Source organism: Accipiter gentilis, chromosome 14 (genome assembly GCF_929443795.1).
Source record: "Accipiter gentilis chromosome 14, bAccGen1.1, whole genome shotgun sequence".
In the NCBI taxonomy this organism is placed as follows: domain Eukaryota; kingdom Metazoa; phylum Chordata; class Aves; order Accipitriformes; family Accipitridae; genus Astur; species Astur gentilis.
This window is the reverse complement of record NC_064893.1, coordinates 708,822-736,632: the sequence shown is the minus strand read 5'-3', so window position 1 is coordinate 736,632 and position 27,811 is coordinate 708,822. Positions and strand designations below refer to the sequence as shown.

Here is a 27,811-nt window from a genome sequence, read left to right as displayed (position 1 = left end):
CGCAGCAGCAGCAGCTCCCGGCCCCACAGCAACACCTCACAGCAGTAACCGGCCCAAAGGCAGACGACGGCCGCGTCACCTCACTTCACCAGAGTGGCCTTGCCTGTGGGGCTGCGACCTGCACTGGAGACAGTCCCAACGAAGGAGCTCCCCCCCCCCCACTCACGGCCTGCCCTGTCCCCTCCGGGGCGGCTGACCTGAGAGGACGGCGGGAGCCCCAGCACCCCCAGGCCCTCGCTGTGGGGAGGGGGAGGCAGGCGCGACGCCCTCAGGAAGAACGGCCGAGGGGGAAGCACTCGCGCGCGGGACCCCAGCGGCTGCCTCCGAACACCCCCGCCCCGGGCCCCGCCCCCCCGACCTCCCAACATCCGGGTTCCTGTCAGCCGCCGCGGCGCCGCCGCCCGCTCCGTGTCTCAGGGAGGCGGCGGGGCAGGGAGGAGGTAGCGAAGATGGCGGCGACGGTGGGAAGAGCCGGTTCTTTCGGCTCCTCTTCGTCCGGGCTCGGTTCGGCTGCCGGCTTTTCTTCTCCTTCGTCCGCCGGGACGGCCATGACCAACAACAACAACGCGGAGCTGCGGGCAGGCGGTGATGAGGACGATGGGCAGAACCTCTGGTAACCGCCCGCCCCGCCCCGCGGCTGGGGGCCCGGGCGCGCGCACTGACCGTTGCCGCCCTCGCAGCGACTCCTTGCCCTGCGGGGGAGGCGGAGGGGGGGAGGGCTGGTTAATCCCCCCCCCCGGCGTTCAGTCCCCCTCAGTCAAGGAGCCGAGGGGGTGGGGGGGCTCCTCCCCTTGGCAGTGGCAGCTCCTGCCCTGCCCCCCGGCCCCCATGCCTCCCCCCGGCCCCCGGGAGATGGCGAGGGTGGGGGGCTGGGAGGAAGCGGGAGCCCCCTCCTAAGCGTTGTCGTCTCTCCGCTCCAGGTCCTGCATCCTCAGTGAGGTGTCCACGCGCTCCCGCTCTAAGCTACCTTCGGGGAAGAACGTGCTTCTGCTGGGTGAGAAAAGCATCCTGATCCCTTTCCCTTCTCTGCCGCACACAGGCTTCCTCCTTAACCCTCTCTTGGGCGTCTGGAGCTTCTCTTGTTTAGGGCCCGAAGGGGGAGGGAATGGGGGGGGGGAATGAGGGTGGCAAGGTGCTGGCTTAACCCTCTACCTTCTTCCCTTGCATGTTTTTGCTTCGTTTTGGATATCCAATATCCAGAGATGCTTTAGATATCCTCCTCATCGTAGGTACCTCGCCATGATACCCTCACTATCCTTCCCCTACCCTAGTTCCTTAGGTAGAGATGGCTTGGAAGGGTGGGTTTTTATTGTCTTTCTACCCCGATTGAGTGTTGACTTCGGGGTACGTGCGGGTCCTTCAACCTTTTCTGAAACCTCTCCCGTTCGTGGAACCAGTGCTGCTTGCTGGTCCTTATGGTGTGTCATACAAACACAAAAATTGCTTCCGTGGCCCGAACGGTATCAATGACGGCTGCACCCAGTTGGCCGGAGGGCGGGGTAGGCTGGATGGGCGTGTTGGTTGTGTCCTGCCCACATGCACCGAGCCTGTCAGCAGCAATATCATCAGCAAGTTGTGCAGCAGCAGCGGCATCGTTCACTGCTGCTGGCTTTCATTGTGTTCAGTTATCTCCACCCAGAGCATTAGTCCAACCTTGCGTCTGGCAAGAATTAGAAGTTACAGAATGGGACTTTGATAGGACGATAATGAGAGACCCAGCTATTATTCAGTGTTGAGGGAAAGAAGAAAAATAATATGCCAGGCAAAATTTAAAAGTTCATGGGGGACAGGGAGAAATGGATGCTCTTAAATGTGTGTGTGTATATATATTATTGCTGTTGTTATTGGGGGGGGGGTGGGGGTGGCTGAAAGACTAGTAAATACTGCTACCAGTAGACAATTTAATGAATTCCAGAGGATAGATTTGTTAAGTAGCTGCTGCTTCTCTCCTTTGCCACCATCCCTGTCCCCAGAAAGAACTGTGTGTTAGTATTTGGAGACATGGTTAAAACCCAGTAAAGATATTCATGTGGACTCTATGCACGCTATGATTCTATGTAGTCTTGTGGTTTGTACTCTCTTGAGGTTTAATTTTTTCTTGAAGTTAATTTTTTCCCCCACCATAATCCTAAAGTAATCACTGTGACCCTTTTCTTCCTGTTTTCATAAGCTGAGCGGTGACTTAAAACTGACTATGAAGGAGAAAACTGCGCAAGGATGATGGGATGGTCTAGTGAACCTGTTACAAGACTACTACCCTTTAATTTGTTGCTTTTTATGTTAAGTAATTAAGTAGGATATTGAGATCTGATGTTCTAGTGATATTAAAGAAAGGAAAGATTTCATAATGATTGACAGCTTTTTATGTGATATTTTGAAACTAAATTGGATGATTGTCCTTGTTGAAGTTGGGAGGTTCTTCAAGCTGTGATCCTTGTCAAGAAGATTACACTTTTGTTTTTCCTGTCTCTTCGTAGTCGGGCAATCCTTAGTACTCAATAACTGAAGACCGCTTCCTTCAGAACTAGAGGGAGCACCACAGAATGTTTCCAAATACTCATTTAGTTTGTGCTGTTTAATCTGTTGTATAGAAACTTTTTTTTTTTACCCATTTAGGTAGAGCTTATAGAATGACTTAATGTAATACTTTCTTTTTTTTCCCCCTCCTTTTTTGACGGAGGCATTTTTAAAAATATCTGCAGATTTGTAGAAGAAATTCTATTTCTTTCTTAGGAATTGCGTTTTCTAGAAGGCTGTGGTCCAAGGGAAGAAAAAGTTTGGCATGTGTTTAGGAAAAAGAGCATCAGATCTGAGGAATGGCCAATAAGGACCATGGTCATGTTCTTTGTGAGAATACCTAATATATGTATTACACTTTGCTGTTCACTTGCAAGTCATGATACTGCTTCTGAAGCACGCTAGCATAGGAAAACAAGAGTTCTTATGTATTCTGTATTGCATGGATTCAGTATGTGAAGTTCTGTCTCTTCAGGTTCTTGAGCTGTGTGTTTGTAATTTCTCCATTATCTCGCATTTCCTCTATTTTTAAGCTTTATTCTTTTAAACAGTTTTGTACTAGCTTTTGTTGTTAATACAGATTGCTTCTTGCCCTGGCTATTTTCAGTTTCATCATTCTTTGAATACTTTTAAGCAGGAATTGTAAAGCTGACCAGGGTCTTGATGGTATTCACTCATTTTGTGGTAGGCAAACTTGCAGTATAAACAGTTACATTGGTAAAACCTTCCCAGCTGAAACATGATATATAGTGACAATGCTTATTTTCAATACAAACTGCATTAAAACAAACATACAAAAAAACCCCTAAGCCTCCAACCTGCCCCCTACCACACCACCGCCACACCCTGCCCCAGAAAAACCAGCCAGAAAACCCCACCACTTAGTGTTCTTTTGTTTGCTAGGACAAGTTTTCCAATTTGCCTACAGCATTTATATTTTTTCAAACCCTGCATATACTTGTATGTCTAGTTGTTCTGCGAACCTGGCTATGTCTGGCATGCTAATTCTGCTATTTCAGTATTTATTTTTAGCTATGTTAACACCTCATTTTTAAGAACCTGGAAAGCAGTTCAAGACAACACAGAAATAACTAAAGGAAACTGGAATGCCAAATGTTAATCGCTAGATATGGCACATAGTTTTGTAAAGTGAAGGTTAACATATAGTACTGGTAATTCTCTGCTCAAAATCAGCCCCCCAAAATTAATTAACTTATTGTTTTACTTCTCAAAAATCATTCACTTACATTTTTTTTCAATAACTAATTTTCTGTGAAGACTTAAAACTTTGATTGGGACTGCATGTAGCGTAAAAGCATTTTTGTGTTCTTGTATGAACAGATAATAAAAATGCAGACTTTCCTATACTTTTCTGTAAGGCAAGTATGCTCTCCTTCCTAAGCAGTTCTGTCACAGTGACCATAGCTACCACATTTAGCAAAGTATACCATTAGAAAATGTAAGATGTCCCTGCTTTTTTAAGGAAATTGGGTGCTCTCAGTGGCATTTCTAGGTACTTTTTGCAGATAGCCAAAGGAGTGTGTTTTTGTTGTTGTTGCTGGTCTTTTTTTTTCTTTTTCTTTTTTTTTCTCCTGGACTGTCTCTTCTGCTCACTTGGGTAATAAAGGTAGCTGATCAGAGGAGATACATTTTGTTGAGCGTGATGAGAAAACTGATGCTTGTAACTGGGAGCTCTCTTGTTTGTTCTCTTCCTGGTATATCTGAACCAGCAAGTGGAATAGAGGGAGCAGCTAAGAAGTCAGTGACCATTGCAGGTTATGGATGGAATCCATAGTGCTACAGAATGTGTGACAGCTTGGATTCAGAGACCCGAGCTAGCCATTTATCCAATAAAATGCAGCATGCGTTCAAGCAGTAATGTTCTAAGTCATTCCAGGATGCACAAGAAAAGAGGCTCCCAGCTTGCAAGTGAACTGAATAGTTGCTTTCTATCTGGCTTTGTATTTCATACGTTCCTCTCTCTGAAGCATAGTAGATTCTCTGCCCGCAATTCTCATGATGTCAAACCATTCAGTGACACGTGTACAACTGATGTAAGGTCTGTTGCACACTTATGCTTTTACTGAATCACTAGCATTTTGGTTGTCTTTATGCATTTTACCCCACTTGATGATAAAGGCTTTGATTTTAGTGGGCAGTGAGTGTTCAACTGCTTTGTGTCCACATTTTCTCTTTACCCTAGACATCTCACTTTTCAGAGCCAGGCCTGTTTGTTTGAATCTTTGAGCTCTGCTCCTGTCCAGTGGCTGTCAGGATGCTTGAGAAGAAGCTTCCACAGTCTACAGCTAATTTACAGGTACACTTTTCTGCGTGTACATGTATTGGGAATGGCTGTCATTGTAGAAAATGGTACACCTTGAAGAGCAGTTTTAGCTTGCCACTTTCTTCCAGTGGACCCATGGAATGTAGTGAACTTCAAAATTAAGTTCTGATACAGCAAATTGTCATAAAATCAATATAAAATTTGCTTACTTAAATTTGTACTCAACACTAAAAATTACTTTTCCAGTTTATTTTTTTATTCAAATAGCTGAAAGTTTCACTGTGATCAGTTTGTCATTACAGCTGATGAAATACTGCTTGTTGATATAGTCCATATTGTTCATCTCAAATATTTCTTAATTCTCTAGTACTACAGAAGTTGTCAGCTTCTTTTCCTCCTCTTTTTGCAACTTCTTTGCCTTCTACAGGTGATTAAAGCCTTCCAAATGTAGCCAAGTTTTGTTTCAATCAGCAGTGTTACAGTTCTAAAGTATCAACTGTTTTGATGGGGCATTGACCTAGATAAAATTCTAAGTGCTTGTTTTGCAGCTACATTTTTTTAGAACTAAGTAGTACTTCTTCATAGTGTCCTTCCTGCTATAATCCCTTTCCAAGAAGCCAGAATTATGTGGATGCTGTGTAGTAAAAAAGCACAGGAAGTTCTGAAATTCTTGAATTGCATTTGTTTTAATTTGTCTCTGCTTTGCCAGAGGTGCTGCTGCTTGCTGGATCTATCTCTGAAATAGCTCTGAAGGTGAGGAACAGTGAAAGGAATTGTGCTTCTGCGTTCTCCAGGCAGGTTAGTGGCAGGAGCACCAATAAAGGTGTCCTTTTGATAGTAACACAGGATTATTTTATATACACTAGATGACTTGCTGCTGTGTTAAAGGAGAAGGCTTGCATTAGAGATGTACGCTGTTCATATTCACTATAGAATTGTCTGCAATATTTGGCTTTCTCTGACTGTGGCTTTCTCCAAGCATAAGTAACACTGTTACTGCTGTACCTGTTTCCACAGTCAGGCCATGTATTCTTCTGCAGTACTTGACAAAAGGCATGCTGGAGCAGTTGTCTACAATCTGCTTTCTATCATGGTGTAACACAGAAGTGCAATTAAGGTGGTCCTCAGAAAAGTTATTTAATTTTTCAGTGCCGCAAAGAAACCGAATGAATCATATGTGAGAGGGGGGAAACTTAGCTGGTAGAGTAAAACTTAGAGGAGAAGTTTTTTTTGTCCAATGAGTAAATCATAATTTAGTGCCAAGTTATTTGAAGACTTGATATGACCTACTTACTCTGAACTTCCATGTTGTTTTGAAGGATTCTAGAGAAGGTTCTCATCAGCATAATTAATTTTGTTCTTCAGTTCCCTGAAAGCAAACTAAATTTGGCTTACTCTGATTATTTTGGTCTTCTGCAAAAGGCATTCTTCAATTAGTGTAAATAAGTCTCTTTCACTAATAGGCAGCTGTGGAAAAGGCAGTTATTAGCTTGTGAGAAGTTTTTTATCTTGAAAATAGCTATAGTATACATGTGCTTGGTCCTAGCGGGAAGAAGACTGTTATGCCTCTACTCCACTGTGTTAGGATTCAGACATTCCACATGGTGTAGAATAGGGATCACTCTGTGATTCTGGGAAGGCATCTTTGCCCTGTTTGATAACTAAGGTTTGGGTTTGATGACTTTGTGTTATCATATTTAAGTAAGGTGGTATTTTTCTATTAATAAAAATAGTCAATTTATGTTAGAAATATTAGATGTTGTGAATTGTTCTATACAGAAGCTGTCTTTTGTTTTGTGAAAAGTATAAAGCTACTTCACAAAAATATGCCTTTTGGTGGGTAGAAGGCTTAATTAGGACCATTATTTCTAGTTTTGCTTGGCCTTGCTTGAACATTTTTTTAGAGAGGAGTTGTATAATTCCCATATCAAGCTGAATTTTAATTGATGGTTTTAAAAGCAAGGAAAAAAACCTCCATCAAGGAGCCAGTAGGATTATAAAGTACACACAATTAAGTGCTTTTCCAGAGCTTTTCAAAGAGCTGTTGGGGAAAAAATAATAATAATAAAAAAATAAAAATCAGAGGCCTGGATGGAAGCAGGGCAGACCAACAATAGTGATGACACAAAAGAAACATTCACTTCTTGCTTCTTTGCCTTGCCATATTTTAAACACACTTAACACTTTACAGTGGAGAAACAATTTAAATAAAAAGTCAAAACTCACATCTGTCCTGGAGACAATACACTGATTGCTCTTCCATGTACAGACTTCTGTGAGAAGTAAGAAATTTGTTTTAAGACAAGTGAAAATCTAGTCTGTTTTCATTTTCTAAACTGAAATAAATGTGGAAATAGCATGAGTAGTAAATATTCTCCATTTTAAAATGTTTAATTGAAAGTTTAGAGAAGCTCTGTAATAGAGAGCCTAAGTTCTCTCTAATGTGGTAGTTTATGGTTGAAGAGTTTAAGTAGCAGTTCATAGATAAGTGCCAGCTTGTCTGCATTCACAGGTGATTCATTCACCTCATTGCCCATCCTTCCCATTTATGGGTGACCGTTCTGCTAAATTCTGTATTGTAGGAGAACATTTAGTGATACTCCATTTTCTGCTCAGTAAACATGCTTTTTACCTGGAGTAGTGAGAAGGGAGGAGGCTGGGCAGGATTTTGTATTATGGCTTCCTGTACCTTTGAGGGCAGCAACAAGAAGGATGTCGTCAAACTCTGTTTTGTAGACAGAGTAGCACCTTGGACAGAGAAGCTTTGACAGGCGCAACCCCAAACTTGAGCTCATCAGAGGAGTGAAGTGTAGCAGTGTGGGGATAAAAATGAAACTGCTTTTGTTTAGCTGAGTATAAGACATCCCATTTTGTTAACAAGACGGTGAAATACTGTGTGTAAGCAGATTGGTTTGGCTTTGTTTCAACTGCTTCCTAGCCCAACTCTTCTGCAAAATTAAATCTGTTGTCCCTCTTTAACTTGGGTTCAACTTTGATGTATAGCACTGCTTGCTAGAAGCATCATTTCTGTTTCCTCACTGTAGTATTAATGTACAAGTGCAGTTTGATGTAATGGAGAATTTTAGTTCTTTAGGATTTACTCTGGAAAAGGAGGACCTTTTATGTTACTTGCAAAAGAAGGATGCAAAGTCTTAAATTTGCAATGATCTACTTGGTTTTGGTTTGGTTTTTTTACCTTGTGTTGTGGTTTAACCCCAGCCAGCAACTAAGCACCACGCAGCTGCTCACTCACTCCCCCCATCCAGTGGGACTGGGGGAAAAAATCAGGAAAAGAAGTAAAACTCATGGGTTGAGATAAGAACGGTTTAATAGAACAGAAAAGAAGAAACTAATAATGATAACACTAATAAAATGACAACAGTAGTAATAAAAGGATTGGAATGTACAAGTGATGCGCAGGGCAATTGCTCACCACCCGCCGACCAACACCCAGCCAGTCCCCGAGCTGCCATTCCCTGCCCCCCACTTCCCAGTTCCTAAACTAGATGGGACGTCACATGGTATGGAATACATCGTTGGCCAGTTTGGGTCAGGTGCCTTGGTTGTGTCCTGTGCCAACTTCTTGTGCCCTGGCTGGGCATGAGAAGCTGAAAAATCCTTGACTTCAGTCTAAACAATACTGAGCAACAACTGAAAACATCAGTGTTATCAACATTCTTCGCATACTGAACTCAAAACATAGCACTGTACCACCTACTAGGAAGACAGTTAACTCTATCCCAGCTGAAACCAGGACACCTTGCAATTATATATCAAGAATTGTGTGTCAGAAATGCTTTGCTCTAAGCTTATGTACGGAAGTGAATTGTTAATTTGATTATCACACAGTTAGTAATAAAGAAGCTAAAGGATTTTCCATCTCAAAATTTTGGAGGGAAAAGGAGGAGGATGATGACTCTTTTTGAAGGTGCATGAGGCTCTGTTTTATATATTGCTTCAGTAGTGCTTTAAAAGAAGTCTGTTTCATAATATTAATATACAAAGGTGTTTAAGTCTGAGAAATATGAAACTTCCCTTTTGTCTGGAACTAAGCAGCATTACTTTTTCATATACTTTAGAGATATCCAGAGACAACAAAAAAATAATACGCTTAAATGTCTTCAGGTTTGCAGTTTCAAATGCCATATAGTGTGTGTATATGTATTCTTAGAGAAATTACTTTTTTTAAAAGCATATGTAGTTTTATGTATGTCCCTGGTAGTACTTAACACTAATAGCATTACTATGCTGTACATTATCCATCAAATCTAAAATAGCTAATAGACTTTAATTTCCTCACAAATATTTACCCTCTCTTCTGGTGGAGAGCAGCTTCTATACGTACTAAAGGCATTACAAGAAAATGTTTGAGTTTTGAGAAGTCTTAAAAGCTAGCATTGTATGCACTTAGAATTAATTTGCTAATGAGATTTGTGATAACTATTCAGGAGTTTTAGATAAACACTAGTTTAAGATTGATTTGTATTTTCATATCCTTGCTGAAGAGTAACCACATAGCAAAATTATACTGCTACTCTCTCCCAGCATAACTCAATATATTCAAAGTGTGTTGACTTTTCAGGTGTTTTATACTGAAGACTTTAGGTTGGAAAAAATAAAATAATAACAAGGATACAAATACATTTGCAGCTGTCACAGTTTTAAAAGGTATATGCAAATACTAAAAATAGAAAGTAGAGGTAGATGGAACCTCAAGTCTTAGCATGTTCTCTTGGCCAAGGCAGTCATCTTTACCTAACTTTTTATGATGAATTGTGTGGGCAAAAAGAGGAAGTCCTTACGTCATATGCAATGGTCCTGGTTTTACTTTCTGATGGCTTTTTCCATAATATTGACTCTAATTTGTCTTAAATCTGTTGAGAACTCTGGATCTCCTGTGGAATAGGGCGCATTTAGCTAGGCAGCTATCTTGCACCCTTGCGAGTCATCCTATTTGTAGACTAGTTGGTTTATGCATTGCTAAGTTGTTTTGGACCACTTGTCAGTATTGCTTTTAACCCTGTTCTCTGCAGATCTTTTAGTTTCTCTTGTATCATTTGCAAACTGTACTATTCTCTTCATTTACCTGAGTAATTAATGAAAGTAGTACCAATCCCTTCAAACTTCACTGATGCATCATTCTGGCTTTCTAATGAATGATAAGCGTTGCTCTTTGCATGCAGTAACTTGTATGATACAGTTATGTATGTCAGTGACCCACCTACCTGATCTTGCTGTTTTGAAATAGGTGGGTATTTGCTAAGGAGAAGGGAGTAGAGAATCTTCTTCACAGAACGTGTTAAGTAATTCTGTGATGGAAGGCTGAAATGACTACGGTGTGTGCCTATGTGTCCAAAGGCACTAATTTTACATCAAATCAACTTGTCTTATGCTGTACTTGATAAATTTTCTTTCTGTGTAGGGTCTGAATATAATTACTGCAAAAACTCAAGGAGGGAAAATAAAATTCCAGCTCTTATTTTGCCGTAAGATATTAACTTAATGGTATCAAACTTCAGCTTACGTCAGGCATTTGGAAATACAGGGGTGGGGAGGAAATCACACAACACAGAGCTGTGATAAGTAAGGGGTTTGTGGGATGTATATTTCAAGTTTGCCTGTATTGTTTAGTATGAGCACTTTCAAACAATAAAGTTGCATAGATATTAGCATTTGCTAAGTATGTTTTAGTTTAGACTGCTTAAGTGTATCTTTCATCACATTTAGAACTTTTCATAACCACAGATGTTTCTTAGACTTAAGTTGCAGCCACTTTTGTTAAGAACTGGCAGATGTACTTTGCAGAAGATGCTAAACTTTCCCAATGCAAACAAGTTGTAATCTTTATTGCCACCTATGTGAAACAAATTAGTATGCAAGAGAGCTTAGCTAGAGGTCAGCTGTTCTGAGAAACTATGAAAGCTGTTAAGTGCAACCTCTCTTTAAAAGGAATAATAAATTTTGTTTTGTCTTACCTTTTGAGCCTTCTGCTGGCACAAATTAATTGAAGCTGCCTGTTCAAAAAGGTAGAATAACAGAATGAATCATACAGAAATTGTTGGCAAAAGCGACTTCACCAGCATAACATGTCAGTGCAGCAGCTCTTAGTAAAGTCTCTCTCGTTATTTGTAGATGACAAATTTAAGAAGCTTGGATAAGTACTTGGGTGAGAGCAGAGGAGGAATTGTAATTCATGTCTGGTGATGAAGCTTGAACTCTTCACTTTTTGGGCATAATTTTTATTTAAAAGAATATTTTCAAAAGAGGAGGAAAAACTTGATGTATGAATAGAAAATAGCTGTACTTTCCAATGTTTATTTAAAACTAGCTATAACTTTTCTTAGGTGCATCTTTATTTAATAGAGTTAAGGAACTAGTAAACAAACTCTTAAATGTTGAAAATGTTGAACTGATAAAAGTTCATTTTTCACTTAACTTCTCTATACTTAGGACCAGAACTGTGCCTTTTCATTTCATTGACTATAATCCCCTGGGCTACTTAAACAGTCTTGTGCTTTCTGGTAGCTTCTAGACTATTAGTGAAATCTGAACGTAAAGCTGAACTCAAGACTTTATGCAGTAATCTTGGGAATGATACATTGAGTAAATTCAAAATCAGTCTATCAAAGTATGATTTTTCTGCTCTTTTCTGTGGTTATATCTGTAGTCTTTTTAATGTAGCCATAATATTGTCTGTAAGATCATGGTCAGTTCCCTTTAAAATGAAAACTTCATTAGGTTTAGCAGTGAAAATTACTGTCCTTGAACTCTTCTCTTTGTTATGTAGTTGAATATGTATGAATATCTCTCCCTGTATAGGAGAGACTTAGAAAAATATGTTCTGTTTGGCATAAAACTGATAAGGTACTACTTAGGAACCTGGTTTTAATCTTAATTTTATAACCTGTGAGTTGAGTTCAAAGAATTTTCTGATGTCTAACTGTTACGTACCCATTGTACTGCCAAATTGGAGTGGCAAAACCCGGCTTCGTGTCCAGATTGAGCTTGGTTACTCTTTCAAACTGGAAGAACTGCAGGTGAAGTTTTCCAGCTCTGGGACATATGGTTAGAAATAGAATAGTCCCTGGCAGTAGCTGAGGTGTTTAGCTGTGCTTATGCTGTAAGGTTCACTGGTTATCAGAGCTACCTTTGGAGAGGAGAGAATAGGAATGAATGGATCTGGATTGCAGGCTTTTCACTGTGTGTGTACCCAAATACACATGTATTGTAAGGTAATGGGCTTACTGTTTGTCACCACCTTTTTAAGGTTTCTTTAGACCTGTAACAGAGAAAAGATTCAAAGAAACCAACCCATAAAAGCTAAGGAAGCAGATTTGCCTTATTCAGCCTGGTGGTCTGTGCTGTTTGATATGAAAGAGTTCTAAATTGTATTCTTCTGATTGTAAGATGAGGTTACTGTGACTTGAACTCTACTTTAGAAAGACTTTGTTAATGTTTTGGTTGCAGTTGAAAGACTGAAATTGTTAACTAGTCCTTAAGGTATCTTTTTAAAGATAAGTATAAAAGCCTATTTCAGATAGGGTAGTTAGTGGCATAATTGCATTTATCAATAATTAGAAATAAGATTTGAAGCTGAGGCATGCACTTTGAACAGATGGATGATTTGGGCAATGCCCGCTATGTTTCAAAACTTTAATAAGCTCAGTCACCCTGTTAGTATTTGGTTTTCTTCTTGCCCCAGGTGGATTTTAATATGTAATTCTGATTAAAGATTGAGCAGTATTTAACTTCTGTCTCTCCAGGTGAAGATGGAGCAGGTAAAACTAGCTTAATAGGAAAAATTCAAGGAATAGAGGAATACAAAAAAGGAAGAGGAATGGAGTATTTGTATTTAAATGTGCATGATGAAGATCGAGATGGTAAGTTTGTATTTCTAATAATACCTTAAGCCAATTTGAAAGCAGTGGTTCAGTAGTATGAAATTTTGAATGATTGTGGGATATTTTTCTTTCTTTATAATTTGCAGGACTCCAGCTTAGGCCATGAGTGATTTGTATCATGAGGAAGTTTCTCAGTGTAATTCCTTTAGTAGGTACCATGAGTGACTGCTTAAGTGGTAGAGGAGGAGAAGAACCAGTCAAAAGAAAAGGCTGAAAAGATCAGGGAAGCAGTCTTAGCTGCAACATTCTGAATGGATGTGCATTCCTCAGGCCTAGAGGAAAAAGTGCCTAGGCTTTTGCCTTGCATCTCAATTATTGTAGCAAGTACTAACCTTTTTGAACATACAGAGAAATCTTTGTCTTGGTGGTATCAGAATCTGCAAGACTACTTATTGTGTATTGATGGGTAGGAAAATGTGCACAATGCTAAAGGAGATTTTTAAAAACAAACAACAACAACAAAAAAAACCCCACTCAAACCACCAACTGAGAAATTTGGAGGAAGAAAGAAGTGGTGTTTCAACTGGCTTGAGTTGGCTTATGGCTAGAAGGTAAAAAAGATGTTTAAGATCCTGACCCCAAATACCTGCAGTTATGGAACAGGTAATTGATGCTTATGTATGGAGAAACAAGGGAAGGAGTATGACCAGGAACTGTGGAGGTGTGATGAATTATCTAGAGGCAATACTTGGAGACAGTGGAGTGTGAATAAGGACATACTGGGAGCTGTGGGGGGAAAATGAGTACTCTTGTCTATACTATAAGAACAAATATAGATAGAAGGAGAACCAGAAGTTGGTCCCTTTTGTTTTTCTGAAATCACCTGCTTTCCTGACTTCCATGTTTGGCTATTGGTCTCGAAGATGACTTGACCAGGGTTAAGAGGATTGGGAGTTTGATCTAAATGTCTTCCTCAGAACTTCTGTAACAAGTAATAAAAACTTACCTGAAAGCAAAATGTTAAGCTGTCTAATTTTGAATCAACAGCTCTTCATTTACACTGCAGAAGTGTCTGTGAATATTGGAGTATGGTGTTTTGGGGGGAAAAAATCAGTGGGATGGTCTATTTGTATGGTGATTGTCCCTTTGCAAATCTGAATAATAGATGGTCTGTTAAGTCCATCTAAGTCATTAAACAATTGCAGTTCTGTTCCAGTTTTCTGAAGGGTCAAGGTACATTATGTACTTTTGAGAGTTAGATAGGCATATCACATTGGAGTTTTGAAGGGGAGGTGGTGGTCCTCAAGAGATGAGCATACCAAGGGCTGAGAAGGGATGGCTGAATTCACCCAATTCCTTCCTTTTAAGTTGCATCTTGAAGAAGACATTTTCCCTCTCTAAAATGGTCAATGTTAATTGGAAATGTTGAATGCTACATCTGTATTCTCACTTTCAGATAATATATTTAAAATCTTCAGTTATCAGCCATTAAACATCAGGGTTGGAAGAGGAGCTTGTGTCCATAAGCTGCAGTCTGCTGTGTTATGTATGTTCAATTGACTGATCAAACATGTCATCTGCTTTCTTCCTTGTATTTACATGTCTAAAGAAGTCATTTAATAACTGTTTCAAGTAAGTCTCGTAAAATGTTTTTCCTTTTTTTTTTTTTGTAGATCAAACAAGATGTAATGTATGGATTTTGGATGGTGACCTGTATCACAAAGGTCTTCTTAAATTTGCGATGGAGGCAAGCTCTCTAAAGGACACTCTAATTATGTTGGCAGTAGACATGTCTAGGCCTTGGACTGCACTGGATTCTTTACAAAAATGGGCAAGTGTTGTAAGAGAACATATTGACAAGTTAAAAATTCCTCCTGAAGAAATGAAAGAAATGGAACAGAAGTGTGAGTATTCTGCAAATATGTAGGAATCCATTTAAATCAAATATGCTTAATGCTTTCTGCACCATTTAATCTCTCCATTGCAGTCTCTTTCATTCTTTGGAAATGTTACTTAAATTTAGGAGTTATCAAGTGAGTCAAGCTTCAGATAAGTCTCAAGTATCTATGTGGAAAAATACTAGTATTTCTTTCCAACAGAAGTACCTTAATTGGGGAGGAGGTGCTTTCAGAATGAGCACAGCTGGGTTGAATTTACAATCTGGCTTCTTACAGATTTTTCTAGATAAGATTCTCCCAAGTGAAAAAATTTCTCAGCTTCCAATTTTTTGTTTTATTTATTTATTTTAAAGGCAAAACACTGCATCAGCTTCTTAACTGTTCCTGTAATTGGTCAGTCTAGAGAATCTGGGACCTGTTCTCTGCCTACTAAAAGTGTAAATGTTGAAAGGATTCACGACAGCATAGTAATATCTGGGCCCTTTCCACTTGAAGGGTTTTATTATAATTATTATTGACACTGATGCAGCTATATGTTTGCTTTGGCATGGATATGATATAGCTCACTGTCTTTAGTTTTGACATGCAGAACACAAAGATTTTGAAGGATTCCTTAAACTATCTGACTGAACTCAGTGACATCATAGCTCTGTATTACTTGTGGGCAGTCATTGTATTTCCCTTGGGGTACTAAAACATGAGTCTCTCCCATTCATCTCTCAGTGAATTACTACAAGGAAGAGCATTTGAGAAAGCTGTGTGTTAAGATCAAATAGCATGATTAAACTTTGTTTATAAGTTTGATGTTGCTCTCTAGAACTGGTACATTCTTAAGCAAGAGACTGCCAGATTGCTGAATAGCTTTTTCAGAGATGCAGGTTGTAGCCATGCTGTGATAAAGTAGCCCGAAAGGTGACAGTTGTAGGTACTTCAGAATGGGGAGCGGGGGGGGGTGGGGGAGGAAGTGGTTGTTTTGTTATTCTTGTAAGAGAGATTTGTCTAAGGGAAGCATAATCCTTGAGAATCATATCTTCCACAAGAAGAGTGTATTTAGGAGGGAGGAGCTGAGCTCTTTTGGGTGTGGTTTTTTGGTTTGTTTTGGTTTTGGCAGGTGGTGTGTCTGTGTGTGTATTAAACACCCCCAGACAGTTTCAGGATGGGATTTTACTGGATAAAAGTAGTAAGGGCACCATATCTCTGTTACCAAAATTTGTAGGCTGATACTTTTGCTTCTTTACTGACTGAGTGAACAGAACAGTAAAACTCGAAGTGATGAAGTGAGTCCAAGAAAAACAGCTACTCATTAGAAGTTTTATCTGCTCTCTTGTTCTTTTATCATCTGGTCTAATTCCTATAGGTACTGATGGCCTGTGTGTTGGGTATAATAGAAGCCCTAGACGCAATCCAGATGTGACTGGAAGCTGTTCTTCTTTTAAACCTCCTGTGATGTGGCTTCATGCATTGCTGGGTGGGCAGCAGCTTGACACTGCCAAAAGGAGGAGGGAGGAATCTTGCTTGCCTAACTTCTGGCTACATGGTCCTACTTCATTCTTGTGCCAGGCTCCATGCTCCTGAGAGGCTCCTATGAGCCGATTTAACTTGCTAACAGGACTGAAATCTACTGAGGGTTTGTGTGTGTCGTTTTCTGGAGGTGTGCTGCTGTGTTTGTCTTCCAGTTCTAGCAACTTAACTCCACTCAAAGACAGATCCTGTGAGGACTAAAACTGGTATGGGAAGGCATTACATGATACATAGCAGCTGTGTGTGAAGGGTTGGAATAGCTCTTCCTGTTACTGAATTAATCTGTGTATAATGAAGCCTTGTGGCCTGGTCATTTTAATTGTGTCTGTAAGGGAGACCTAAGACTATTTCACAGTCTTTGAGCGGTGATATACTACATCAGTCCTCCTTTTTACTGTTTTCTATACTTGTATAAGTATTAGTGTGTTATGATCACACAACGGGAATTTTAGGAATCCACTAGAGGACTTCTAGCACTAGAGTAGTGTGATTTTTATTTTGGCATACAATTATCCCAGAACAGACAGGATACTATGTAGGAAAGACTCCCTTGAGTGGCAGGCATATCTTGGTGAGAACTCTGGGTTTAAAACACAGTCAATTTGGGAGGCTCTCAGAAGCTCTCAGACCAGACTGAAGTAGTAGCATTCCATGAGTAAGAGCCTGAGTTGACTGTTCAAGTAAAGATGATAATCTGTGCATGTGCTTTTTGTTACTGTGAACTGCAGGATCTGTAGAAAAGTTGAATAATCTTGGCCTAATACATCTTTTTCTCTAGGTTATTGAAATAAGTCTTGCTCTGTTACTTCAACTAAAGCTTTTCTAGGTATGAACTCGGAGGGCTTCAATCAGTTTAGTGAAGATGGTGGTGAATTAATGTAAATCAGGACAAAGTAGTGAGAATGTACTGGAGTAGTTAGCTGCCTGTGTGCATGATGCAGCTGAATTGTCTTGCTGTCTGATGTTTTTTGGCCTAATCAGGATGTGCTACTCATGGAAGAGTAATCAGTGGTGGGATTTGGTAGTATCCTGTTTCTGCTCTGTGAAACAGGACATGTGACGTGAAAGGTACAGACATTTATGCCTAATATTGCATCCCTGACAGTCAGAATAGTAAGTGACCATGTAATTAGAGGCTTGGGTATATACATCAGAACCTGACAAGAGTGTTACACTTGAAACTTTATCTTTTATTTCTAATTCTTGTTATATACTGATTTACCCTCCTTGCTAAATTTTAAAGTGGTATCTGGTCTACTGTAAAAGCATACCAAATATTCAATATGCTATTAACTAATTATAAAGCTAGTTAATAACTAATGTTTGTGTATTCTATTTTTGCACATTACTACTGTAGATTCACTGTACAAAGAGAGAGAAGTGTGGACAAAGGGGTTTTAGGTAAAACCTGGTATATGGTAGCAGCTAAGCAATATGTGTAAGGCTTAACTCTGTTTATTCTAACAAACTGTTCCATTAATTTTACCAAGAATGCAAGGAAACTTAAGTCCTTTAGGAAACATATCAAGCAATAATAGTTAATAGCAAGTGACTAGTGGTTCCACAATGATAAAATAAAAATGGTTTAATGTTGTCCCTATGGACAGTTTTATCTGGTCATGTTCTTCTGGCTGCTGATCAAGCAGATCTCAGACTTAGTAGTTCTTTCTTGTGCTGTATAGAGCAAGCAAATAGTTGGCTCTTGGTGTATGCTCAATTTTTTCAACGTAAAGAAGCAGAAATACTATACAATCAACGGTGCTAGAGATCAATGGCAGTGGAAATCATTGTTGAAATAATAAAGTAGCTGATCTTTTGAAATAATAAAGTAGCTGATCTTTTAATATAACTCTTTTTACTTTCAGTGGTAAGAGACTTCCAGGAATATATAGAACCAGGCGAGGATTTTCCAGCTTCTCCACAGAGAAGAAATACTTCATTACAGGAAGACAAAGATGACAGTGTGATTTTACCCCTGGGTGCAGATACACTAACTTGTAACTTAGGCATTCCAGTAGTAGTAGTTTGTACAAAGGTTTGTTTTACATTTTAGGTTTTTTGCATATTTTATTTAAGCAACTCTGTCAATTATGGATTTGGGGTGAGAAGCCCGTGGTTATTAAGTCATTCTGAATACCTTGCATAAGAATTCTTTAAAAATGTTTAATGTTGAAGGTTGATTATCTGCTGGAAGCCCTCATTGCATGTTATTTTGGGATTAGTTTTTCCTTTAGTTCTACCAGTTTTCAAGGAATTGAGGAATACCTCAGACCTGGTGTTGCTCACAGAAGTGAGCTAGTCAGTAAGCAACTAGAATTACCCTTGATCTCCACAGTTCTCCTTATTCAGCAAATAGTGTTTTGGTAGGTTTTTTAATATTTCTGATCTTTTTCTGAAGATGAATAGAGGGTTCTAGTTAGTAAAGTGCTGCTCTATTGATTTTCCTTAGTTCTTAGGATGTTTCTGTGATCTGTTTTGGTTTCTGTTAGATATGTAATCATATTCTTAGTCTAAAGAAAAAATGGTGTGGTTCTCTTGTGGCTGTTTTTTTGTTGTTGTTGTTTTGGTGTTCCCCCCAGCCCCCCTGACTCTTCAGTTCTCATTAGTATTAAGCATACTGCATCTGCAGCCTCTGCTGGCCCACAGTGAAAGAATAAAACTTTTGATGCATATGCTGTTCCTTCACTGGAAGGCTAACCCTCTCATTTGAAAAGCACCTTTCTTCCTCACCTGCTAGCTCTCTTGTTATTCTTCTCTCTCTCTCTCTCTCTCTCTCTCTCTCACACACACACACACACTTTTTTTTCCCCTGCTTCCACATTTCTTGCTTTTGCCTCCCTTTGCAAAGGGCTTGTTAGTAACTGGATAAAAACCACTATGTCTTATAATACCACAGTGTGTAAAAATACATTGGGCAGAAAATGGTAGTGTCATTCACTGGGTCAGTCTTCAGCAGAGACTTTGAGTTATTGCATTGGAGGGGGATTGAATGAAAAATGGCAATCACTAACTCCCAAGTTAGTCCTGACCACAGTACATGCACATCAAGTTATATATTATTATTAAAAAAAAAAAAGGTTCAGTTATGCTTTTGAATTATCTTAGCAGGTTTTTGTTTTTCTCTGCACCACCCACCCCACTCCATCCCCCTTGCCCAGTTGTGAACTGGATATGTAGCAGCACTGCTATTTCAACAGATAACTGAAAGTGGTATATTCATTTTATATTTATTTTACAGTGTGATGCTATCGGCGTTCTAGAAAAAGAGCATGACTACAGAGATGAACACTTTGACTTCATTCAGTCACATATCAGACGGTTTTGCTTACAATGTATCCTTTAACATGTCATAAAGATGATAATGACTCAATTAAATGTTTGCATTAATTATGACAAGCTTAAAAGAATATTTGCATCTCTGCCAAAGTAGGATGCCACTCCTTTACTGCAGCTGGCAGTCTGCTTCAGCTACCCCTACAGGCATTGTTGAATTAAACTTTTATTTTATTTTTTTGGAGCTGCAAGAGTCTAGCATGTCCCCTTACCATGAATTTGTTTACATGCCTTCATTTCCATATTTAGGAGTCAGTTTGCAAATTAGCATACCTTAGCTGACAGGCTCCCTAAAATAATAAGAAGATAACTCATTTAAGTATGATCTTGCTTCAGATGCACATAAGGCATGTTATTCTTTTTGACCCAAATATGCAGTCTATTCAGTGTTCAGTAATTCTGCAGGATGAGGTGATGATGGAAGGAAAGAAGTATGAATTGCTGTAGGAAAGATCCACTGGCTTCTCTTGTCTTGGTAGAGACAATGCGCACAAGCTGTTGCTGTAGTATTATTATTTTTAAACTTCATTTTTTTTAAAAAATGAAGTGTATAAGTGTATAAAATACTGTTTAGTGTTGTTTAGCCATCTAGGCATGCTGAGATCCAGATTTTAGGTGCCAGTAACATGCCTATGTTGTGTTGTCATCATTTGTGCTGTGGTAAAGGGAAGTTTAAATACTGTTGGAGAGACAGCAGTTAACAGATGGAAAAACTAGTTCAAGAACTTGAGACCTCAGTTGAGTACCAAGATGGTACTCCCTTCAAAGGGCTTCCAAGACCTAATTTTTCAAAATGGAATTATGGGTAATTGTAGTAAGTCTTGTGGATAGAGTAAGACTACAAAATATTAGTAGGAATTAGTCTCTGTGTGTATGCCATGTACAACTTGGAATTCTATTCTAAACTTCGCTGAATGGGAATCAGATCCCATTATATAACTTTCTTCTAGAATTTGAATTGCATGCATGTAGAAATAAATTACAGGGTGTTACTTTGGAATTACAAAAATGCCAAAATTGCTCAAAACTTCCATGGCTGCTTTTATTAGTCCTGTGCATAAGCTGTTTTAATTTGATACTGAACCATGCTGGAATACTAAGCACTCTCTTGGTCTTTGAGTAACTGATACAGCACAATTCATTTGCCTTAATTTTGTTCAAAAGCAGGTTACTGTATAATGTAAGAGCTTGCTCCCCTGATTTAAAAACCCAGGTGCGGAAGTGGAAGATCTTTGGCATTTTTGAAGCTACTAGTGTTAATGCTGTAGTGTCTATGTTGCAGGATGGGATAATGACAAGGTATAAGAATATGGCATGAAAGCTTTTGTTCATTAAAAGCAAAAGACAGTTTTGAAGGCATCATAGTGAAACTGTTGGTATTGTGGGCTTTGAAAGTGAGAAGAGCCTGTACTTTACTCTAAAAACAATAGCTGAGTTGGCGTAAAACAAATGCAGAAAGAAAGATTTAAATTACTAAATAGCTTATTTCAAAAATTAAGTGTTGGAAGTTGTTTGAAGTATTTGATTTTGTATTCCCCCTCTAAATTCTACAAAGTAGATAACGTTTAAACTAACAAAAAAGGGTCACTTTAGTATCTCTTACTAGCCACTAAACTGAGTTTTCTTTAACAAGTCTATTCAGATGGGGCAGCACTTATTTACACTTCAGTAAAGGAGAACAAAAACATTGATTTAGTGTATAAATATATAGTCCAGAAGTTGTATGGATTTCCTTTCAACGTACCAGCTGTTGTTGTGGAAAAAGATGCCGTATTTATGTAAGTTATCTGCATTATGATGTGTATATGACTACAAAATGTACTTGTGCAAAACCCTAAGCTGCATATAGAGCCTTTTTTGTTTACGCTTTTTGAAGTTCCATTTAACATTCTCGTGAGTTGGAGTTTAGTGAGTGCCAGTGGATTGAGATTACAAATACTTACTGCTCCAAAGAGAAATGTTAAACCCAGAGGTTTTGCTTTTCTCTGCTATGGTGAACTGATCTCTAACTAGTTGTATTAATCAATAACTAGCCTGTATGGGAGAACGGGAGCTATGACAACTTTCCTGACTTTCAGTTCTGTGCAGTTCAAGACTGCATACAAAAATAACCTGAAATAACAATAGAATTTAAAGCCAAATAATCCTTTATCTAGTCCTGCAGGTTGGGATAATGACAAGAAGATAGGAATATTGCATGAGAACTTTCAGACACTAAAAGCAGAAGATAGTTTTGAAGATATCATAACAAAACCACCAGTCAGAAAGGTAAATTGAGATGTTTTGGCATTCAACTTCTTATCTGTTTATTTACCTGTCAGTTTTTTGACTGTTTCTCTTTCTTTGAGACTTTGCTTCCAGTTTATCATGATAATGTGATAAACCATCTGGAGTTTTTCCTTTTTGTCTTTTTATTTTGTTCTTAAAAGTTCTTCTTTAGTTATCAAAAAAATCATTATGTTTTTCTGTTCTGTGTAGCTCTTCTCCAGCTTACACTGTTTTGTTTTTTTCTGCCACTGTTACATTGTATTTCTTAAGAACACTCCATTTTGCTCCAAGTTGCTCCTAACTTTATAATGCTTTCTGTTTCTCCTGGAGTATTTAAAATAAGAAAGCTTGAGACAGTGTAAAATCCAAAATAAACATGTGAAAACATGTTTTACATATATTCAGTATATTTTCTCTCTCATACTATTTAACAAAAGGCTTTGACAGAACTACCTGAAAACATATGTGAGGTTGTTGAACAAAATGCCAGCAGCAGTGGACCCCATGCATACAGAAGTTATTGAAAGCGAATATTCCTATGGTTTTTTCTACCAAAGCTAAGAATTTGGGTCTCATCGTATTTCCAAGTGTGAATTATTTCAGCTGAGAAAACTAATACTATGTTCTTTCTGCCATCTTCAGGGAAAAAAAATCAAGACACATATAGTAGTGTGTTAAATGAGTGTCCAAGCAATATATAACTGACAATTTTTTTCGCATGCTTATAAACTTCAGGCCTGGATTATAAACTTTGATATTGGTATTTGCCATGCTTGTTTTGGCAAAGTTTTTGTGTTGAGCTTATTTGGAGACAGAGTGCTTGCAATTTGATGCATAGAACTGGGATTTGAGATGTCTTTGTCCAGTTCATAGACTAGTCTAATGCAATGCAGGTGAAGAGTCACTTTTGCCATAGTTATATATAAAATAATACCAAGGTGGGGCCTTGATCAGTTAACAGAGACATGAGCATGCTGCAGAGTGTGTGCATCTGTGAATGTTTCTTACTGATCCTGAGACCCCAGAACGTGCTTTCTCACCATTTATTTCATTCCTCTTTTATTGAACACTTTAATGAACTTTTTGATGGGTCTTTCTACAAGTACATTTAGAGACTTATGCCTGCCAGGTCAAAGGAGTTAATGATGCTTCTATTTCACTTCTAATTACCTTAGTTTAAATGGAATCATGAGGTAGCAGTCCTAAATATAGAAAATGTGGTCTGCAGTAACATAGTATTTTACACATTTACTTCATTATTGAATGCCTTGGTCATCTTCACCAGGAGGTATAAAAGGAAATACATTTCTTTCTTTTAGTCAAAATGATGTTAATGTTTTTGTATTGCAGTTTGTTCATGAAAAAGAAATTGTAGCAGAAGATGACCAAGTATTTCTTATGAAGCAGCAGGTAATTTTCTACCTATAAAACAAGCAGCCAGTGTTTCATTTAACAACATTCTCCGTACAAATTTGAGGTTGTATTCTTAGTCACTGTAATATCTAACACTACATGGGTTTGTTTGTTTTTTGCAGTCACAGTTGGCGAAACAACCACCTACTGCTGCAGGAAGGCCAGTGGTTAGTAGTAAAAAATTTAAATATCCACATGAAAATTACTCACTTTCATATATTGAGAGGGTTCCTCGTTTTAGTTGCATTATCAAATATTCTTTGATCTAATTTTTTAAACTACGTAATATTTAAAGTCTGCGTCGTATACTACCCTAAAATTACAACACTTCTTCACAGCTAGTCACGACAACTTGTATTGACAGCAAGGGCTAAATGTCACGGCTTTACTTTTCATATGTTAGAATGCATCTAAGCAGTTAGTTGACTCTCCTTTCTGTCCCAAGAGTGTGCCAGGGGAGCGCACTATGTTGGCTGAATTGCCTTGGTGAATTTTATATCCTAAATTTGGCACTATCTCTCCAGGAATATTAAGACTCTGGCATAAAATTAAGGTCAAATGACAACTATGACATCTACATTTAAAATACAAATAAAATAACTAAAAAGTAACACCAGTTTAATGAGGAGCATGTGATCTTATAAAGGTTAGCTTTACCTCTTTAGATGAACTGCAAACATGACTTGTTACCCTTGAAGTAACGAATAATGCTTTTTCTCCTGGGTTTTGTTTAGTCCTTTCCATAGTATTGGTGGTATGTGTTGTCTTTCCAAGAAATTTGGTGTAGTTCCTCTATGATTTAATCAGTGCAGTTTTCATTATGGTCAGAGGCACTATTGAATAACAGATGGATTTTCAAGTTTCTCATTGGGATAAAATGAAAAGCTTCACTAGTGCTTTAGTTACACTAAAGTCAGTATTTTATAGAATGTTACACGTTTTTTTCAAACTTGTACACAATCAGCAAAATCTAATCCTGTGTCGTTTCAGTTGCACAGGATACTACATTATTAAAAAAAAAAAAAGATTAGGAGCCGTGAGAAACAACAAAATGCTTCATTTCATGTACTCTTACATTGCATGATATAATTCTGTAGAAGATTGACTGGTTCAGCTTGGGATTTTTTTTTTTTTTTTTTTTTTTTTTTGCATAGGATGCCTCTCCAAGAGTTCCTGGTGGATCTCCTAGGACACCAAATAGATCCGTAACATCAAACGTTGCCAGTGTTACACCTATCCCTACTGGGTCAAAAAAAATTGATCCCAATATGAAAGGTACCTTTTCTTACGAGGGCACAAATGCAGTTGGGGAAGTAAAATAGCTGCTTTGCCTGCTTTCTTTAATATGCTTATTTAGATTAACACACTAAATCAATATTTACTTAGAAAATCTGTTTTGTTTTGATTTTGTGGTGTTGTGGTTTTTTTCCTCCCTCCCCTTGTAGCTGGAGCTACCAGTGAAGGAGTCCTGGCTAACTTCTTCAATAGTCTCTTGAGCAAGAAAACTGGTTCCCCTGGTGGCCCTGGTGGTGTTGGTGGCAGTCCAGGAGGAGGTGGCACTGGAGGTGCTGGCAGCAACCTACCACCATCAGCAAAAAAGTCAGGTATGATTAATGATAAAAGATCAACTCAATCTAAATTGAGTGGTGGATCATTCCTATTAGTATTGTTTATCAGAAGTATGAATGCTACTATATTTAACTGCATGTTTTATTGGATATGGTTTTTGCTTTTGTTTTCACAGCAGTTGAGTATTGCCTTTTCATGGCTCTCAGAGGATCAAAGAACTTTTCATGTAGCTGTTTAAGCATGAATTGTGTCCACATGAGTTCTTCATTTTTTTTCCTTTGTTCCCCACCATCATAATAAAATGGCTTATGCTATAAGTCACTTTTAATACTATTCAGTTATACTGGGACTTAATTTCAGGTTGATTTTTTTTTTTTTTTTTTAGCAGTACCGTCAGTGTTAAAATAATTTTAAATTGTGTTTTGCTAGTGATCTAGCTCTGATGTGATGAAGGCTTTGATTGAGTTTGGTGACAGCCTGTAAAAATACTGTATTTTCTGTTGATAGCCTTTTTTATATGATGTGATTAATAATTAGTAATAATCTAAAAATGTCTAACAGTGACTGCTCTAAAGCTAGATACAAGATTACTCTGGTGCTTCTTGCTATTCCAGATTAAAATGTTTCTGTATTACTTAAGAACATACCTATACAGACATCTTCCCTCCCCACTTCCCCAGAGGTTAGTAATGGTGCACTTGAGTGAGAATGCTGGTGTTTCATTGGTACTTGACATTAGTGCTTACTTTTATGTAGTAAGAGAAAAGAACACACTTCACACTAACATTTTGTGTAGACTGACCCTGAAAATTTTTTTACATGTGTGCATTTCCCTCTTTTAAATGCAAAGCTCAGTTGGTTGAGCAAAGTTTATGAGTACTTCCTAATCTGCTGTAGGCAAAGTCAGCAGTGCTAGTTTGAAAAGCATATGGAGATTGTTCAGACAAATGCAGCTGATGCCATATGTGGTGCAGAGAGTACCCAGTGAAAATCCTATGGGGAGTGGCCGGCAGCAGGTTTGGGTGATGCCAAGCAGATGAAGGCAGCGCTGCAGAAAAGTGTTGCGTCCAGGGCCATGGCAGAAAATTCAAGAACAGAATTAAACTACTAAGGAGCAAAAATGTTCTTGGAAATTTCCTAATATGCAACAAAAGAAGAGTTAGGATGTAGCCAGTTAAATGTTGCAAAGGACAAGTTTTTCAAGGAAATACCATTAACTTTGGCTTAGAGGTGGCCTCTTCACATCCCCCAGTATTTGCTGGCTTGTGTTTAGTGTTATCTATGACACTCATTCTACATATCTGAAAACTGGCTGTTAACACAGTAGTTTGGGATTAGAGAATTACTTTTCACCTCAGCAGCTATGGGAAATTACTCTGCTTATTAGTTGGAATATTAGCTACTTGGATTCTGATACAGTATTAGCTTTTGTTGAATGATTTGAAGAACAGCATAGTACATCTGGCAAAAATTAGCTTTGCGGATAGTTCCTGTTAATTTGCATCTTCAGAAAGGATGCTGGGGCACTGCTAAAACTACATGTGTGTCAGTTTTCCTTTACAGCCTGAGATACTATGTACACTTCTCATGGTGTTAGACTCTGAGCTGCCTTTTCCCATACTGTCTTCTCCATTCTTGTGATAGAACATGGCAGGATAGAAACCTAGACTGGGGAGTAAGAGTAAAATGGGGGGGGGGGGGGGAAATGGTGGAAATTAAGCTTGGATCAGGTCTAAGTGTGACTATACAAATGTTTGTGCCATTCCAAGGTAGGGAGGAGGTAAGCGGGGGAGGGGAGAGAGGGATTTGCCATCAGCAGGTCTGTGCACACCCATGAGCAGCGGTGCCAGGTTTATGCTGACCAAAAATGTAGAACTGCTGTCACTGGTCTGTGGTGAAATCCCTGATTTACATTCAGAATTACTTAAAATACATATGATGCAGAAGGTTGTGTAGAAGTATTCATAACTGCTAGCCTTGATAGACTTTTCAGTATTTACTGACAATTAATATATAATTATGGAAGCTTCTTTGAGGAATTGGAAATATAGAAGGATGTGACTTTCTTTCTACTGTTTCCTTTCTGTTTCTTTTGAGTTGTGGCCTTAGGCCTTTACTCTGCATGCAAAGTGTGCAGTAACAATTTTTAGGATTTGTCTCGTTTGAGAATTAAAGATAGGCTTTCCCAGAACTGTTTCACAAACATGACTGAATGATACACATTTATTTTGTAGGTCAGAAGCCAGTTTTAACAGATGTTCAGGCAGAATTGGACAGAATTTCACGAAAACCTGAAATGGTCTCTCCTACAACACCTACATCTCCTACAGAAGGTGAAGCATCTTGAAGACACCAAATAAAACCAATTGTTCAGTTTTCTGGGATAATTCAAACTTGCCTCTGCCTCTTCCTTCAGTGACTGGAACTAAAGAACTGAAATATCTTTCAGAACACAAACAGTTGATGTCTGTCTGTCTTTCATATGTGTTGCCCAACTTTACAAAAGGGAGCTGTACAGTTGGAAAACCGTTATCACATCATGTAGGAGTACAGTTCACAGTGCAAGAATAGTAAAATAATTTTGTTCTGGGTTTTGTTGAAAAGTCAGTGTAATTCTGTAAAACTGCAAGTATGTCCACTTAAGTGATAGGGGTTGCTTAGAGCAGGAAAACTGATACACACCACAGGCGCTTAATTTATATTGATTTCTCAACCTGTTAGGCAAGTTTAATACTATCTTAAATAGATTAACCTCTACAGGAGAGAACAACTACTAGTATTTTGGAAGAGAAAATTAATTGCACAAAGCTGTAACAACAACAAACTCCAATTATACTTGAATGCTTCATTTGGAGTATGGTTAAAAAAATGTTTGATCTCCACTGAGATTTACACTGCATTCAAAAACCCATGCAAAAATTCATTCCAGATATAAGACTAAATTAGTGGCCAGTTTTCTGGTTTTTCTCTTTGATTAATTTCAGACACTGAATAAAAGATGTATAAAGAAAAAGCAGAGGTGAAATGTACAGATTATCAGTATCCAGATTTGTCTATATATATATGGCTCAGCCTTAATGTCCCCCACTATGTTTCCCACATTAGTTACGGTTTAAAATTGGTCATCAAAACTGTAATCAGTTAATAAAGTATTCTCTGCATTCAAA

At 38.6% G+C, this 27,811-nt stretch overlaps 1 protein-coding gene across 1 annotated transcript; it reads left to right on the top strand.

Moving 5' to 3' along the window:
* The first annotated feature begins 384 nt into the window (after positions 1 to 384).
* Positions 385 to 27,811, top strand: DYNC1LI1 (dynein cytoplasmic 1 light intermediate chain 1). The gene is made up of 13 exons (XM_049816941.1): positions 385 to 613; positions 921 to 994; positions 12,565 to 12,681; positions 14,316 to 14,546; positions 17,927 to 18,096; positions 19,300 to 19,393; positions 21,037 to 21,172; positions 21,551 to 21,662; positions 23,013 to 23,072; positions 23,198 to 23,242; positions 24,230 to 24,350; positions 24,521 to 24,679; positions 26,879 to 27,811. Exons 1-13 carry the CDS (start codon positions 450 to 452, stop codon positions 26,989 to 26,991), a joined length of 1,596 nt encoding a protein of 531 aa, XP_049672898.1. The 5' UTR covers positions 385 to 449; the 3' UTR covers positions 26,992 to 27,811.